This window comes from Saccostrea cucullata, unplaced genomic scaffold (genome assembly GCF_032062105.1).
Source record: "Saccostrea cucullata isolate Sc308-1 unplaced genomic scaffold, CSIRO_AGI_Scuc_v1 ctg194, whole genome shotgun sequence".
NCBI classification, from domain to species: Eukaryota; Metazoa; Mollusca; class Bivalvia; order Ostreida; family Ostreidae; genus Saccostrea; species Saccostrea cuccullata.
In genome coordinates, this window is record NW_026939778.1 from 767316 (window position 1) to 783401 (window position 16086).

The following is a 16086-nucleotide window of genomic DNA, read 5'->3' on the forward strand; positions in this document are numbered from 1 at the left end:
AACTCATGTGAAATTATCCTCAGGTAGTGTAGATTCAAATCATGACCCCAGGGGCTAGGGTGGGGCCAAAATGGCCGACCAAAGTTTTACGTAGGATTATATAGGGAAACCTTTTAAAATCTTTTCAAGTACTTCAAAGCCATGATTAGTGATATTTATATGGAATCATCCTCAGCTAGTGTAGATTCTAGTTTGTTTAAATCATGACCCCCTGGAGGGTTAAAATTCAAGCCCCCCCAACTCAGTAAACTTTCAGTTCTGATCTGTTATTAGTCCGAAATATCTGACGTTTTCCAGTCTCTTTAACGATTTTGATATTTTACCTGCCAGGAAAACGTCAGAACCGGCGCCATTACAAAAACTGGGATTTCAGATACTTATACACTGAATTAAATATCAAAGTCACAAGTTATGGATAGTACAATACTTTGAGTACTTAACAATATTGTTTCTATGGTTCATTTATTGAATATACAATCCGTTGAAAACATTTTATCAGACTGATGAGATTTGTTAACATTTCTTGCATTTTAAAATCTTGCGAGTCCTGTAACGAAATGTGGAGTGATATTTTCTTTTCATTAATATTGTTGAGTTCTATAGGCATTGTGCTTCCGATAAATTCTTATTTCATCATTTAGTTCGGTTCACAAGTATTTAAAATCAACTCCGGTTGAAGACAGCAAAATTTCCACTTTTCGTAATGGCGCCGGTTCTGACGTTTTCCTGGCACGGAAAGTATCAAATACGTAAAAAAGCCTGGAAAACGTCAGATATTTCAGACTAATCTGATATGTGCTTTTTCCTAGCCGATGTGCTCAAGTGAACGCTGTGGCCCCAGGGCCTCTTGTTTCAGAGTCTTTTTCAGTCTCTATTTCGTACTTCTGTTAATTTCGTTTTTGGAGTTTGTCTAGACTGATTACTATAAAACAGAATTATTCCTCTTTTCAGGGATAATATACACTTATCCACTGGCTGTGAGTGGGAGAGCTCTTTTATCAAACCCGCAACAGGAACTATTCCCCGAGGGCTTGCCCGAGGGGAATAGTTCCTGTCAAGGGTTTGATAAAAAGGCTATCCCACTCACAGCCAATTGATAGGCGTTTTATTATACTGATTTATATTATAATTTCTAAGTCTATTGATTTATCGCTAGAAATCAAAATTGGCAGAAAAAATTGCTTGAAAATCTTCCGAGGATGGATAGCAAAAACTATACCCCGGGGTATAGCTTTCTATGCGTGGAAATTTTCAGACTATGAAAAATAGTCATTTTACCTTCTAAACTTTATATAGGAAACATTTTAACAGAAGTATAATAAATAAGTATGTTATTATTTATTCAAAAAGGAAAATTTCATAGCTTGGTTTCATTGAGGTGACATATCTTTTGAACATCCCTAAGAATTTAAACTCATATGCAGCAAAAGTCTACAAGTTTTACTTAAATTTTTCTTGCTGATGAATCATATGATAAGTATGGAATGCATTCATTCTAAAACCATCTTTGAAAGACTGTTGTTGAAAGGATGACTGCATCTAATGCTGTCTTTTGGGTCTTTTTTGGTTGCTTCTGTTGCTTTTAAAAATCTTAACCTAATTTCACTTTTATACATTTACTACAGAGGTCTGTCAATTACACACCTAATTTAAATGTTCAAAATAATTTTAGTCTGTAATACATGTGTACAATAATTATACCCCCCTTCGAAGAAGGGAGGGCATATTGCTTTGCTGCTGTCCATCGGTCTGTCGGTCCAATTAGTTTCCGTTCATTTTCTTCACAACCGTTGCACATATTGAAATGAAATTTGGCATATAGATTTATCAGGTAAATATGTAGGTCAAGTTCTCTTTTGGGTCTGATCGCACCATTTTTGACAGAGTTATGCCCCTTGGACTCAAAAAAATTCCACTTATTTGCAGTTTCCGTTCATTTCCTTTGCAGACGTTGCACATATTGAAATGAAATTTGGTATATAGGTTTATCAGGTAAATATGTAGGTCAAGTTTTGTTTTGGGTACGATCGCACCATTTTTGACAGAGTTATGCCCCTTGGACTCAGAAAAATTCCACTTATTTGCAGTTTCCGTTCATTTTCTTTGCAGACGTTGCACATATTGAAATAAAATTTAGTATACAGATATATCAGATAAATATCTAGGTCAAGTTCTGTTTTGGGTATGATCGCATCCTTTTTGTTAGAGTTATGGCCCTTGGACTTAGAAAAATTCCACTTATTTGCAGTTTCCATTCATTTTCTTTGCAGAAGTTGCACATATTGAAATGAAATTTAGTATACAGTTATGTCAGATAAATATCTAAATCAAGAAATGTTTTGGGTACCATTGCATCCTTTTTGTTAGAGTTATGCCCCTTGGACTTAGAAAAATTCCACTTAATTGCAGTTTCCATTCATTTTCTTTGCAGAGGTTGCACGTATTGAAATGAAATTTAGTATACAGATTTTTCAGCTGAATATCTAGGTCAAGAAATGTTTTGGGTAGGATCGCACCATTTTAGACAGAGTTATGCCCTTTTGGACTTAGAAAAATTCCAATTTGGGGGGAGGGGGGCATAAATGTTTTACAAACATCTCTTGTTTGTATCATGTTTCTCGTTCTTACGGTTTTCCAAATACAGAGAATTTACACTTAATTGCCCTTGATTGAACATTATTTATGTATATATTAAAGGTGGAGCTTAAGCATTGTAAGAATGGATCTCGAGTTAGACTAGATGAATAACAATGACATGTACTAAAAAATACTACTGGGTAGATCTTTATTTTCCATCCTCCTATTTAATCTGTATGGCACAAATACATTATTTACAAAGCATAAAACATATGAGCCCATCCATGCAAGTGTGGCAGTCAGCCTGGTTCGATCGCTGGTGGCCAGATAGTTCAGTTGGTATAGCACCTGACCGGAGTTTCAGGGGGCCCGGGTACAAATCCTGGTCTGGTCCGCTGTTTTTTCTCCTCTCCCATTACATTTGGTGCCATGCCATGCCCTGGAACTGACAGTTGATGAGCCTGGGTTGGGGTCTTTGGGGGCCAAAGACCTTTATGAAGGGAGGAATGTGGCGGGCAGCCGGGTTTGATCGCAGGTGGCTAGATAGCTCAGTCGGTAGAGCACCTGACCGGAGTTTCAAGGGGCCTGGGTTCAAATCTGGTCCGCTGCATTTTCTCCTCTCCCATAACGTAAGTAAAGAATATTTTAAATCGATGGCTGATTATTTAACGTGTTCCAGCACAGTGTCCTAGTTAGCAACTTTGCCAGTTGATGCATCTTGGGGTTGCAGAGTAAGTTAACCCAAAAGTAGGACATGCTGATCTACTTTTGAAATTTTTTTTAATATTTAAGATAATAGCTAAAGGCCTTGAATCATCAAACTTGGTCAGTTGATGCATCTAGAGTTTTAAGAATTTTTTTAATCAAAATATAGGATATGATTTCCTACATTTAGAATTTCAAGGCTTTCTCTAGGATATAGGATACTAAAGAGGCTTAAAAAAAGAGAGGTTATACAATTTTCTCAGAGGAGTGATTATAAATAGCGTGTGTGTGTGAGAGGGTGTGTTCTTGTGATAGACTATTTCTGTTGTCTATTGTTTTGATTAATTGTAGTTAATGATTTTCTTATAGGCTGAATTCTTAGACATGATGGATTTAGGTTGCAACATTGAGTTCAACTTTCCAGAATCAAGCCAGTTAGCTGACACTGTATTTGGAGGTACAAACACCAGCATAAATGACAAATTGGGCCTTGGGACTGGGCAGTTGTTAGATACAGTGTCAGGAACAGCCCAATGTGTTGGTCACCATGATACTGCTATAAAACATCTGTCTGCCACAGATTTTCAATTTGACCTTGGTCCTACCAATGATTTGGTCTCAACAACAGATTTTCCTTTGGGTTCAGATGCAGAAATTGGAACAGATTCTGTTGAAGAGTGCAGTGAGGGATATAGCATTGTAAATGCTGCATTAGAGGGAGGAGGTGTACTACACAAACATCCTATTCTTTCCTCAAATACACTCAATCTAGGAAATGTGACAAATATACAGCCAATTCAGTTAAATCAAACCAACCTGCTTGGGATGTCAACTATACAGATCATACCAATAGAGAACATGCAGTTACTGTCATCAATTAAATCCCAGGGTCATTGCAGGAACATTCAGTCATCATCAGCATACTCTGGCTTGCCTTTCATTCAAAGAAATTCCCCAGCAGCTGTGCTGCTAGGTAATGTCTTACTTCTGCAATCTCTACCTAAACAATTTAATGAAAACAGTCTGTCTTATTCAAGCATTTCAACTCAACCACAACAAAGTTCTTTGCAACATAATCAAGTCTTGCAGATTTCTAATGATTCAAATACGACTCTGTCTATTCAAAATACCTCTGTGCTAGATTCTTTGAGGGGGAAAGTTGTAAATGAAATTTTGGATGAAGGGATGACTATAAAGACACTTCTAGAGAAAAATAGCAGAAATGAAAGCATGCAGATAAAAGGGCAAATTTTTTCTAAAGATAAAGAAAGCCAAGTTGGGATGAAACAATCACTTACATGTTGTACTGAAAGAGATCCAGCTGAAGAATATGTAGATAAACAGACAGATACTGAGTGTTTATCACATGCTAAAGAATTATCAGACAATCAGAAAAACACTAAAATTTTAGTTTACGGTAAGAATATTGCTCTTACATTTGATTGCCGTAATCAGAATTTTGTTATGGAATCCCTAACAAAGGCCATGAAAGGAAGTCAAGTTTCATCACAAGAAAAGGTTAACATACATGTAGAAATACAGAAATTAATTCATGCAAATGAATGTGCTAACATTCCAAAAGAAGTAAAGTATGTTTCAATTTTAAATCCTCCCACATCAAAAAGTTCAAAAAATGATCCTTCAGAAATGTGTTTCCCTAGGACTGCAGTAAAAAAAGGGGATAATGAAACTAGGTCAAGTGATAAAATATTGGAATCTGAAAAACAAACTTCAAGTAAAGTTAAACTTAAGGGAAAAGGCAGCTCAGTGGCAAATAGACGTAGATCATCACACGACCAAATCTGTTTGGAACACAGAGATACTGAAGATAAAGTAGCTGTCCTCGCGGTGGTTAAACAAGATCCGAGATCCAATGGTTCTAGCCAAAAAGAGGAAGAATATGTGCATAACTGTGACCTATGTAGTGCTACGTTTAGCAGAATAGGAAACTACACAAGGCATCGTATGATTCACACTCTCAACACACAGGTACAAATTAATTTATTATCTTTTAAAGGACAAGTTTATTTGATGCCAGTTTTCTCAAAATTAAATTATGTTCCTCGGAACCCTTTCAGATGGTGTATATTTTCAAGAAATTATCAATATACGAAAGGTTATCAAAAAACTGTGGACTGAGGTGATAAAATTAGTACTTATCAGGCGCGTAGCATCGTTTTTGGAAGTGGGGGTAGAAATTTTTTTTTTACTTACCTGAAAAAGTTGACAAGCAAAAAAAAAAAAAAATAAAAATAAAAAAAAAAAAAACGGAAAGTGTAAAAGTTGCCCAAACTGAAAAATCCTATTTCGTGGGGGGGGGGGGGGGGGGGGGGGGGGGGTAGTGGCTAACTTTTTTAAAGACCAACAATCTTTAAATTAAAAATTTTTGGGGTAAATTTTATTTATAACACTACCCTTTGCTGAAATGTGGGGGGGGGGGGGGGCAACCTTCCATTCAGTAAACATTTTCTATAGTAAAGGTAATGTCGGGAGAAAAAGTGGGGGGCCAGGCCCCCCCTGGCCCCCCCTGATACTACGCCCCTGCTTATAATGTAGTCTCTGCACATGCTTTCAATATTATTAAGGAACATAAAACAACAAAAAATAAAGAAATGTTGAAAATTTTAGCTTGCTACATTCATTATTTGCCAAATTATTATAAAATAAAAATGACATTATATGATCAGCCTGTGCTGGCTCCATTCAGTTTCATGACATCCAACAATTGAACGTCATTGTTTTTCAATGTCCTTTTCTTCTACCGCTTGCATGTATCTTGATGAGATTCCCTGGAGCTTAGTAAGGACTTAGACCTGTTCTGTTTATATGACTTTACAATGTCATGAACAGCTGCTTGCAATGCATATAATATTGCAAATGGATTTATACACTGGGAGAGATCCTCGCTTGATTATGCCAGCATATTTTTTTGATATTTGGAGTTCAATATCTACCACACATGATCAACATCATTTTTTGATGCGATTGACTTTTCACACCTTGACTACATTTCCACATTAACTGTGCATCCCCCCTTTTTTTTTTTAGCTCACCTGAGCCATAGGCTCTAGTGAGCTTTTCTGATAAAAATTTGTCTGTTGTCTGTCATCGTTGTTGTTGGTGTTGTTGTCGTCGTTGATGTTGGAAGCTTTTAACATTTTCTTCTTCTCCAGAACCACTGGGCCAATTTCAACCAAACTTGCCACAAAGTATGCTTAAGTGATGGGAGTTTGTTTAAATGTAGGGCCATGCCCTGTTCCAAGGGGAGATAATTATGAATTATTGATAAATTAATGGTATCTTTTAAAAATCTTCTTCTCAAAAATCAGTGGGCCAGGAAAAATGAAACTCATGTTGAAACATCCTTAGGTAGTGTAGATTACAGTTTGTTCAAATCATGATCCATTCGGGTAAGGTGGGGCCACAATGGGGTATCAAAGTTTAACATAGGAATACATAGGAAAAATCTTTAAAAATTTTCTTCTCAAGATCCAGTTGCCCAGGAAAGATGAAACTCATGTGGAAGCATCATCATGTAGTGAAAATTCAAATTTGTACAAATCATTACCCCCAGGGGTAGGTCGGGGCCACAATGGCTGATCAAAGTTTAACATAGGAATACATAGAAATTTTTCTTCTAAAGAACCACAGGGTCAGAAAAGATGAAACTCATTTAGACACATTCCCTGGTAGTGAAGAAAGATTTAAATTTGTTTAAATCATGACCCCCGAGGGTAGGATGGGGCCACAATTGGGTATCAAAGTTTAACATGGGAATAAATAAGAAAAGTCTTTTAAAATCTTCTTCTCAAGAAAAAGTGGGCCAGGAAAGATAAAACTCACATAGAAGCATCCTCTGGTTGTAAAGATTCAAATTTGTTCAAATCATGACCCCTGAGGGTAGGATGGGGCCACAATTGGGTATCAAAGTTTAACATGGGAATAAATAAGAAAAGTCTTTTAAAATCTTCTTCTCAAGAAAAAGTGGGCCAGGAAAGATAAAACTCACATAGAAGCATCCTCTGGTTGTAAAGATTCAAATTTGTTCAAATCATGACCCCTGAGGGTAGGATGGGGCCACAATGGGGTATCAAATTTAAACATGGGAATTCATAGGAAAAATCTTTAAAAATCTTCTTCTCAAGAAACAGTGGGCCAGCAAAGATGAAACTCATGTAGAAGCATCCTCTGGTTGTGAAGATTCAAATTTGTCCAAATCATGACCCCCTGGGGTAGGGTGGAGCCACAGTGGGGATCAACATTTAACATAGGAATACATGGAAAAACCTTTTTAAAAAATTTTCTCAGAGACAGCAGAGCCATGATTACCTACATGGATTAGCATCCTCTGAAAGAGTAGATTCAAGTTTGTTCAAATGATGACCCTCGGGGGTAGGGGGCAGTGGGGGATCACAGTTTAACATAGGAATACATAGGAAAAATCTTTAAAAATCTTTTTCTCAAGAACAACTAAGCCATGATTGATCATAGTGATATGGAAGTATCCTCTGGTAGTGAAGATTAAAGTTTGTTCAAATCATGACCCCTGCAAGGCTGGGGCCATTATGGATGATCAAAGTAGGATTACATAGAAAAAAATCTTTAAAATTTTTCTTCTTGAGAATAGCAAAGCTGTGATTGGTTATAGTTATATGGAAGCATCCTCTGGTATTGTAGATTCAAGTTTGTTCAAATCACGACCCCCCGGGGTTAGAGTGGGGCCACAATGAATGATCAAGGTTTTACTTAGGAGTACAGAGTAGAAATCATTAAATTTCTTCACAAAGCCATGATTGATTATCAAAAAAGTAATGTAGAGTTAAAGAGCTAAGTCCACGAACCATCAAAAAATGCCTCTTGCAAAATATAAATGCGATTTTTATCATAGATACTGATAGTATAGACTTTCAGCTTTTCGTAACCGTTTTTCTTTTTAGGTCACCTGAGTAAGCTCAGGTGACCTATTGCTATCACTTTTCGTCCGTCGTCGTTCGTCGTGCGTTAACATTTGAACATTTTCAGCTTCTTCTCTGAAACCACTGAATCAATTTCAACCAAATTTGGCATATAGCATCTATGTTGTGAATTATAAACATAAGTGCTTTTCTTATTTACCTTTGTCAATATAATCATGTTTATGTAAGTGACTTTTGCCGAACTATGACGTCGCAGTACTATGACGTCATAGACGTTACCATAACGTTATGTTATATACTTGTTAAGTTTCAAATAAACCACTATACGGTTCAGATGTGTTTTCTATGAGTGCTACAATCTTGACAATCTATGGGTGAAGGGGAACAAAAATTGTGAATTTCATGGTCCCTGCCCCCCTGGGGCCTGGGGGATGGGGCAAAAACCACTAAAATTAGTGCAATCTTTAAAAATCTTCTTTACTCCTGGACATCAAGCAGTCAAACTGTTGGTATGATTGTAATCAGCATTGAGTCCTCTGCCAAAATTGTGAAATTCATGGCCCCAGGGTCGGGGTTCTGGTGTTAGGGCGGGGCTCTATTGATTATATAGTAAAAATGCATAAATTCTTTGAAAATCTTCTTCTCTGCTACTGGGTAATAAATAAACTAATTAAGTACAAAGTTATGATGAGCAAGAGTGTCTCTACCAAAATTGTGAATTTTATGGCCCCAGGGTCAGGGATTATGGTGTTAGGGCGGGGCTGTATTGATTATATAGTGAAAATGCATTAAATCTTTGAAAATCTTCTTCTCTTGTCCTAGAAATTAAATAAACTAACTAAGTACATAGTTCTGATGAGCAAGAGTGCCTCTACCAAAATTGTGAATTTTATGGCCCCAGGGTCAGGGGTTCTGGTGTTAATTAAGGCGGGGCACACTTGAATATTGATTATATAGTAAAAAGGCATTTATTCTTTGAAAAGCTTCTTCTCTACTTCTAGGTATTAAATAAAATAATTAAGGACATAGTTATGATGAGCAAGAATGCTTCTACCAAATTGTGAATTTTATAACCCCATGGTTAGGGGTTATGGTGTTCGGGCATGGCTCTATAATGATTATATAGTGATAATAAATTACATCTATGAAAATCTTTTTCTCTACTCCTGGGTAATAAGCAGATGAACTATTTATATAGTTATGATGTGCAAGGGCTCTTCTTCCAGAATTGTGAATTTCATCGCCCCTGGGCCAGGGATACCAAAGGGGGGGGGGGGGGGCTCTACTTATATACTGAAAATGAATTGTTTGAAATCTGCTCCTTGGTATTAATCAAAAATTTGTGATAAGCAAGTGTGCCTTTTTCAAAAATTGTGCAATGTGTAGACCTAGGGTCAGGGGTTCATGTGTGATAAGGGCACTCCTGATTACAGTAAAACTTGGTTATAGCGAAGTCCTGGGGACCTGTGAATTTACTTCGCTATATCCGTAATTAAGGAATAACTGTCTTATTTTTCTATTTCATGAAGTGATCAATCGATTGGCTTGCATGATAATTTGCATAAACGCCGAAGGCGTTTATGCATAAAATTATCACGCAAGCCAATCGATTGATCATCTTCATGAAATTGAAAAATAAGACAGTTATTCCTTATATTTACATGCTTTGATTCCGCCAATCCACGTTGCTCCAAGCCCTGCTTCTGTCTAGCTGTTTGTCCCGCCCTGCACGTGGTTTTTTTGGAACCGCGCCAATACATTGATGGGAAAATAAAGTACATTTACAATTGGTAATTTTATCTCGGACAAAGACATTGGAAATGTAAATATTTCGTTATATCCGTATAACAAATTCGTATAACCATTATAGCGAATTCGCAATATGCGTGTTTCCCTTCTGGTATTACTACCAAATATGTTAGAGAAGCATATACTACAAAACATATCTTTGATAACTAAGGTTTTATTATGAATTAGATTTTATCTACAAATGCTAAAAGTAAATTAAATCAATTTAATTTTTCAAATTTTTTATAATGTTGGAAAGTTCGTTATAAAAGATGTAAATTACATTAAATTTAACCTCAACGGGACTCAAAATCAGTATGCTATATCCGTAATTTCGTTATATCAGAGTTCGTTATAACCGTAAAATTTTACAAAGATTTGTTAAGAATTTTGCCGGGGACCTTGAAAAACTTCGCTATATCCGTGAATTCGCTACATCCTTGTTCGTACTAAACGAGTTTTACTGTATTGCTGAATATTACTGATTAGTTGACATGCATTTTTGTTCCCCTACCCTGATTATGGGTATTAAGTAAACAAACTAAACAATTGCTAAATGTATAGCTATGATTAGCAATGGTGCCTATTTCAAAATTGTGAATGCCATAGCTTAAAACATGAACCAAAGTCAATCATTTTAAAGTTGTTGCATGATGCTCAGGTGACCTATAAGGCCCATGGGCCTCTTGTTTCAATATCTATTATACTTTTTAAAAAACGAGGTCTTTCAATAAGGCAATTTTTTCATAAAAAAATGCATTAGGAACGTCATTTTTATGCCCTGTCATGAATATGGCCGGGGCATATAGTGTTTGTCATGTCCGTCTTCCATCCATCCATCTTTCTGTCCTTCCATCTAGCTGTCCTTCCGTCTGTCCTTCTGTCACACTTTGCATTTAGCTCAGTTCAAAGCTCAGTTTCAAAGAAACTATCGAAGATTTTTTCATCAAACTTTATAGGATGATAGATATTGATGAGAGCTATGCAACTGCATCAACCTTTTTTGACCTTGACCTTTCCTTTGACCTAGACCTCACTTTTCTTAAATGAGTATTTAGCTCAGTTTTAAATATACCATTCAAGATAGTGTTATCAAACTTCATATGCCGATACATACTGATGGGAGCTATTCAACTGCATCAAAATTTTTGACCATTACCTTTCTTTTGACCTTGACCTCACTATTCTCAAATGAGTGTTTAGCTCAGTTTTAAAGATACCATACAAAAGCATTATCAAACTTCATAGGCTGATACATACTGATGAGAGCTATTCAACTGCATCAGTATTTTTGACCTTGATCTTTCCTTTGACCTTGACCTCACTTTTCTTAAATGAGTGTTTAGCACAGTTTTAAAGATACCTTTCAAGAAAGTGTTATCAAACTTCATGCTGATACATACTGAGAGCTATTCAACTGCATCAACATTTTTTGACCTGACTTTTCATTGACCTTTGACCTCACTTTTCTTAATTGAGTATTTAGCTCAGTTTTAAATATACCATTCAAGAAAGTGTTATCAAACTTCATATGCTGATACATACTAATGAGGGCTATTCAACTGTATCAACGTTTGAACTTGACCTTTCCTTTGACCTTGTCCTCACTATTCTTAAATGAGTGTTTAGCTCAGTTTTAAGATACCATACAAAAGCATAATCAAACTTCATAGGCTGATACATACTGATGAGAGCTATTCAACTGCATCAACATTTTTGACCTTTTCCTTTGACCTTGGCCTCACTTTTCTTGTGTAGCTCAGTTTTAAAGGTACATGTACCAATCAAGAAAGTGTTATCAAACTTCATATGCTGATGCATACTGAGGAGAGCTACTGTTAGTGTATTACATTTGGCGTGTACGATATTTGGCGGATATTCAATTTTCAGCAAGTTAGGGTAGATTTGATTTAGCACTCTCTGAATGTGCTAGTTACAATTGTTAATATACAAGACATTTAGCGATGTACTTGAATTAGTGGACTCAGCTTTCCGCCAAAATCGCTAAATAGAATACACCGCTAAATGTAATACGTTTACAGTATTCAACTGCATCAACATTTTTTGACCTGACCTTTCTTTGACCTTTGACCTCACTTTTTAGCTCAGTTTTAAAGATACCATTCAAGATATTTTTGGCCAGGTAAAATTAATCTTTAGATTCTCATCCTAATTTGCTAAAAAATTGGGGCGGGTGGGCGGATTTTATTTTTTATTTTTTATAATTGTTAAATCGTAAATATCAACAAAACATGGACTCTTTGTACACATTTTTTTTATTATGTTAATGCAAATATGAATAGATTTTACTCTTTTCATATATTTTTTAAATATTTAAAGAAGATTCTTGCTTTAAAAATTAAATATTTATTGTTAATAAACAGATTATCAAGTACACATTATATGGCACACAACATCGGCCTTTCCCCAAATACGTGTACCTTTTAGTTTTACCAACAAATCCCTGTTTTCTGTAAAATATCATAGATTTCCACCTTCCTAAAAAAATTTATCGTTCTTGAGACTTGACATGTTTTGACTTTAAAGTAGGTCATATTTGCAAAATCTATAAAATGTTCTAATCAAATATTCTACTGAAAAATCTAGGCCTGGACAGTTTTAAGATTGACCATTTCCTTAGCACTTAACATTCTCTAAAGTCTGTCTACGATGTTTTTTTTTCAATGCAAAATCACACACAGCTGGAGATTGTTTTAAATATATATTTATATATTTAAAACGATCTCCAGCTGTGTGTGATTTTGCATTAAAAAATGTGTGATATTGCATTGAAAAAAAAACAACATCATAGACAAATAATACAAAATCGTCAATTAATTAATCAGTTAGACCTACCTGGTTACTCTTTTTTAGTATTTTTAAGAGATGCATAACTTCTGATAATGACTTAATAATTACAGATCTTCCAATTATATCCGTGTTTTCAATCTTTGTCACTTTCTTCTGTTTCATGTGCTTTGAATAAAAGTTCGACTTCTTATACACTTTCACTTCAATATGATAGTTTGAGTTGTCTCTCTTTGTTTTCGGTAAATACCAAACGAGCACGTGATGTGTCTAGTAGCTATGTGTTTTATAAAATATGAATAAATGAAGGGTACATTGTTCATGTATATAAAGGTAAATGATAAAAAAATATACATTATGTAATTTGTTGCATTGTTTATATTGTTATAATTTAATAAATCTCTCTCTCTCTCTCTCTAACATTGGGTTTTCGGACACATTATTTGTACGTAAACGCATTCAAAGTGCTAACAATCAGTGATCTGGAATTTTACAAGAACTCTGGGAACATTTTATTTCTCTGTAGCCAGATTAAACATTTCTTAGGTCTAAATTAGGTTTTTTTTTTCAGGGCAAAACTTAACAGAATGTTGGAAAAAGAAACCCTCTCACCCTTTTTGACGTCATTTTCAAGCCTTTAATTGTTTGGACACTGGGAACAAAATTTTCGATAAAGCTTAATAGAATTTACAGAAAAGTATCCCGTCACATACCTGAATTAACAGGTTTTTTGGATACATGTCAAATGTTATTAACAAAAGAGTTTTTATGTGCTCGGGCATATATTATTCTTGTCCTGTCTGTCTGTCTGTTTATCTGTTTTAGCTCACCTGAGTCAAAGGCTCAGGTGAGCGTTTCTGATCACATTTTGTCTGTCGTCTGTCTGTCCGTCTGTTTACTTTTCACATTTTCAAATTACTCCGCAAGAACCACTAGGCCAATTTTAACCAAACTTGGTACAAAGCATCCTTGGGTAAAGGGGAGTTTAAATTGTAAAAAAAAAAAAGGCCAAGTCCCCTCACAAGGGGAGATTATCAAGAAAAGACAAAAATAGGGTGGGTCATTGAAAAATCTTCTTCTCAAGAGCCACCAGACCAGAAAAGCTGAAACTTATGTGGAAGCATCCTGGGATTGTGAAGCTTCTAAATTGTTCAAATCATGACCCCTTGGGATTGTGTGGGACTACAATAGGGAATCAAATTTTTATATAGAAATATATAGGAAAAAAACTTTAAATACATTCTTCTCAAGAACCACTGGGCCAGAAAAGCTGAAACTAATGTGGAAGCATCCTGGGGTAGTGTAGATTCTTAATTGTTCAAATCATGACCCCCAGGGGTAGGGCGGAGTCACAATAGGGAACCCAAGTTTTATATAGAAATACAGCTGTACATAGGGAAAAATTTAAAAAATCTTCTCCTTAAGAACCACTGGGCCAGAAAAGCTAAAACTTATTTGGAAGCATCCTGGGGAGTGTAGATTCTAAGTTATTCAGATCATGACACCCGGGGGTTGGGCAGGGCCACAATAGGGAACCCAAGTTTTATGCCCTGTTCACACGGAGAGTTTAATTCGAATTAAACGTAAGTTTACTGCGAATTAGCTTCGCTTAGCATTCACATGGAGAATTCAATGCGAATTAATTTACTTGGCATTAGTTTACTGCGCATTAAATTACTTCTCATTAGCTCCATGTGAATGCTAAGCGAAGCTAATTCGAATTAAATTTTGGGGCATGCGTAATGGCAAAATTAAGTCAAATGCGTCATGTCGGTGGTCAGCTTTAAGTATTTGTGCTATTTTTGAGTGAAAAACCAAGAAAAAGTGTGTTAATCACTTAAATATGTCTCCAGACACTATGACATTATGTCAAATGCATATCCGCTTCTGCATAAGGTGACGTGATTTGCAAATGACGTCATAATAGCCTTCCTCACGCCTGACTGTCGAAGTAAAATTTTAATTCGCATTAGTTTACTTCGCATTAGCTGTCGTGTGAACGCAATTTAATTCGCATTAGTTTGATTCGCATTAGTTTACTTCGCATTAATTTACTGCGAATTAAAACCTCCGTGTGAACAGGGCATTACATAGAAATATATAGAAAAAAATCTTTTTCCCAAGAACCACTGTGCCAGAAAAGCTAAAAATAATGTGGAAGCATCCTTGGGTAGTGTAGACTCTAAATTGTTCAAATCATGTCACCCCCAGGAGTTGGACAGGGCCATAATCAAAGTTTTATATCGAAGTATATAGAAAAAACTTTAAAAATCTTCTTCTGAAGAACCATTGGACCAGAAAAACTGCATCGTCGCAAACCACGGCCAAAATGTACGCTCCTCTCCCATCTGGCCGTGGTTGAATGAGAGAATTCTTCCTAGCTCATTAAAATATTGACCAATGCGAGTAAAGCATAGTCGGATGATGAACTTGTTCGCGACCTTTCAATATCCAATCGCAGTATAGGAAATATTTCTTGTATAATGTTGACGTCAGTTGTTGATTTCGATTGCGATGGAAACAAAACTTGCCACTGACTGAATATGACGTCACAAAAGAGAGGCGTAAATATTCAAGATTACGACACTTTTTAGCTCACCTGAGCTGAAAGCTCAAGTGAGCTTTTCTGATCACCCGTTGTCCGTCCGTCCGTCCGTCCGTCCGTCTGTCTGTCTGTCCGTCCGTCCGTCTGTCTGTAAACTTTTCACATTTTCAACTTCTTCTCAAGAACCACTAGGCCAATTTTAACCAAACTTGGTACAAAGCATCCTTGGGTAAAGGGGAATTTAAGTTGTTAAAATCAAGGGCCAAGACTCCTTCCAAGGGGAGATAATCAAGAAAATACAAAAATAGGGTGGGGTCATTAAAAAATCTTCTTCTCAAGAACCACTGGGCCAGAAAAGCTGAAACTTATATGAAAGCATCCTTGGGTAGTGTAGATATTAAATTGTTAAAATCATGACCCCCGGGGGTAGGGCGGGGCCACAATAGGGAATCCAAGTTTTACATAGAAATATATAGAACAAATCTTTAAAAATCTTCTTCTCAAGAACCACTGGGCCAGGAAAGCTCAAACTTATGTGGAAGCATCCTTGGGTAGTGTAGATATTAAATTGTCAAAATCATGACCCCCGGGGGTAGGGCGGGGCCACAATAGGGAATCCAAGTTTTACATAGAAATATATAGAACAAATCTTTAAAAATCTGCTTCTCAAGAACCACTGGGCCAGGAAAGCTCAAACTTACGTCGAAGCATCCTTGGGTAGTGTAAATATTAAATTGTTAAAATTAT

At 36.1% G+C, this 16086-nt stretch overlaps 1 protein-coding gene across 1 annotated transcript in view; it reads left to right on the top strand.

Moving 5' to 3' along the window:
* Positions 1-3655: 3655 nt before the first annotated feature.
* Positions 3656-16086, top strand: part of LOC134253926 (zinc finger protein 267-like) — a 127771-nt gene continuing 115340 nt past the window's right edge. Inside the window, exon 1 of the mRNA XM_062736500.1 lies at positions 3656-5271. Coding sequence (XP_062592484.1) covers positions 3667-5271 — 1605 coding nt within the window. The 5' untranslated portion in view covers positions 3656-3666. The remainder of the gene's footprint in view (positions 5272-16086) is intronic.